Here is a 2,446-nt window from a genome sequence, read left to right on the forward strand (position 1 = left end):
TATTTACAAGCCAAGGAGGGAGGCCTGGAACAGCGTCTCCCTCACAGCCCTCAGGGGGAACCAACCCTGTTGACATCTTGATTTCAGACTTCTAGCCTCCAGAACCATAAGACAACAAATTTCTGTGCCACTCAGATGGTGGTACTTGGTTAATGGCAGCCCTAGCAAACAAATAAATCCATCAACAGGTGAGTGGATCAGCAAACTGAGGTATTCCCATACTATGGAATAGAAAGAAATGAACTATTGATGACACATAGCATAAGAGAATTTCAAAATAAGATAATTCAAAATAATTATGCTGTATGGAAGATGCCAGGCCAAAAAAAAAAAAAAAAAAGTATATCTTTGTATATAAAATTCTAGAAAACACAAACAAATCCAGAGTGACAGAAAGCACATCAGTAGTGGACTGGGGACAGGGGATGGGGCAGCGATGGGGTAAGGGAATGTGTGGCAAGACCTATAAGAAAGGGTCTGAAGGGCACAAGGAAATTTTAGGGGGTGATAGATATATTTATTATCTTGATTATGGTGATGGTTTTGTGGGTTTATACATAAGTCACAACTTATCGAATTGTATATATATGAGCAGTTTATTATATGACAGTAATACTTCAATAAAGCTTTTTTTTTCCAAAGAAAGAAAATGCATAAACTAAATGTGGCTCTCTGAACCTAAATTATTACATTTTTATATAAGAAATATTGATACGTAAGGAATATCCTTCATCATTCCTAGAACATTTGGCACGTCCCCTTAATAAAATTCCCCTGAAGGAGTTTATATTATGGATGGAAAAGTGAGTGCAGCTTTGAAGCTCGCCACATGGAATGACCCAGCAAAGACCTCAGATGTGTCCAATCCACAGGTATTTCTTGTACAACTGGAAAATGTGGTATAATGTTCCACTCTCTGAACGTATGATTGTTCCAGTCTCTAAAAACAATTACTTTAAATTGAGCTCTAATACAGACACCATCTTAACTTTAACATTAGTGGGAAATATACAAATGACTCAAGGCTACCATTTAAGATGAAATTTTACATATTTATAAATGTATTCTTTACCTGACAAAGGAAACATTATAACACATTAATAAAAAGAGAAAGATAGTTAATTTAGTTCTCATATAGCTTCTGCCCTACCAAATATTATGCCTAAAAGTAGTAACTATTTTAAATGCTGTGATTAAGGCTTCTACTTCCATTTTTCCTTGTTTCAGATTTTTCATGTATTTGTCCTTTGATAAAATCCAAAAGGACAAGTAACCCAATGTAAAGAAATTATGTAAATTCCCTTAACAAGTAAAATGTAACCCATGAAAGGAATTCTGCAGGACGCTGGAACTTACCAGAGGGCCAACTCAAATTCCGGGAGAGAAGAGTAACTAGCCAGGTAGGTGCCACAGTAACTGAACGAAAGTAAAGTGTAGTCCAGAAGAACATTGCCTAAAAAATGAAATCCATTATAAGGATTTAATTATAGTCTATAGTTGATTTCCCTTTTCTAATAATTTTCACGTAATTCAAAAACATTTAGCTCTTGGAATAAAGTCTCCTGGCTGATTTCTAACATTATGAAAAGAAAGTTAAGAGCAAAATTAAGATCCATTTAAAAAAGATACTGGAGTTAAATTAAGACTATTAGTTCACTGTCTCTAGATTTCAATGTACAACTGAGCATACTGTACCATGTATTTCCCAGTGTGATCTGAAATGACCCAAAAACCTAAAATATCCCATAAATATATAAAACACTGTAATTAGAAAAGTTATTCAAACAAGTTTAAATGCCGCGGGGAGATGTAATGATTCTAGCTTACTTCCTCATCTCTAAACCTTAGGCCATGTCTGGCCCTTGGCTTAATATTTTCCAGTTCTTGGAACTACTATAAAAAGTTTTATTCTCATTTGTACCAATAGTTGAAGAAATGAAATATGATTTTAAAAGTCTTAGCAACGATGTGTTTAAAATGTGCTAAAACAGTGATGTGTCTGCTTCTGCCTCCCTGTATATGAGGCTCTGGTTTTCCTTCTCCTTTATCTGATGTTCTTTGTCTTTTCTTATGCCTGTCTTTTTTACATTCATGCCACTTCTGTGTATTTTTTTAGTTGTGCATTTTTAGTGGCTCTCTTTTCTGCCTTTTTACCCTCCTCACTTTAGTTGACCATAATATAATGCTAAACTTTGTCATTTATTGAATTTATTTAGCACAGTCTGATACAAAGGAAACAGCTTGTATTTTTTCAAGTGTTCAATGAAAAAAATAAGAATTTTTTTTTCTGTGGAATAGAGAGAGGCCTTTATAGAATAATTTTCTATCCTTTCTATACAGACATTTCCTCCCATAACTGAATATTATTAATTTACATTTTCTTTATATTTATTTTAAATTTTAAAAAATGAATGGTTTAAACAGACTCACAAATATAGAGGACAAT

General features: G+C 33.6%; 1 protein-coding gene across 1 annotated transcript in view; it reads right to left on the reverse strand.

Annotated features, from left to right (window-relative positions):
* Window positions 1-1,296: 1,296 nt before the first annotated feature.
* Window positions 1,297-2,446, reverse strand: part of LOC105310591 (cilia- and flagella-associated protein 43-like) — a 7,991-nt gene continuing 6,841 nt past the window's right edge. Inside the window, exon 3 of the mRNA XM_011386747.2 lies at window positions 1,297-1,453. Within this exon, the coding sequence (XP_011385049.2) occupies window positions 1,353-1,453 (101 nt within the window). The 3' untranslated portion in view covers window positions 1,297-1,352. The remainder of the gene's footprint in view (window positions 1,454-2,446) is intronic.

Source organism: Pteropus vampyrus, unplaced genomic scaffold (genome assembly GCF_000151845.1).
Source record: "Pteropus vampyrus isolate Shadow unplaced genomic scaffold, Pvam_2.0 Scaffold6689, whole genome shotgun sequence".
Classification (NCBI taxonomy): domain Eukaryota; kingdom Metazoa; phylum Chordata; class Mammalia; order Chiroptera; family Pteropodidae; genus Pteropus; species Pteropus vampyrus.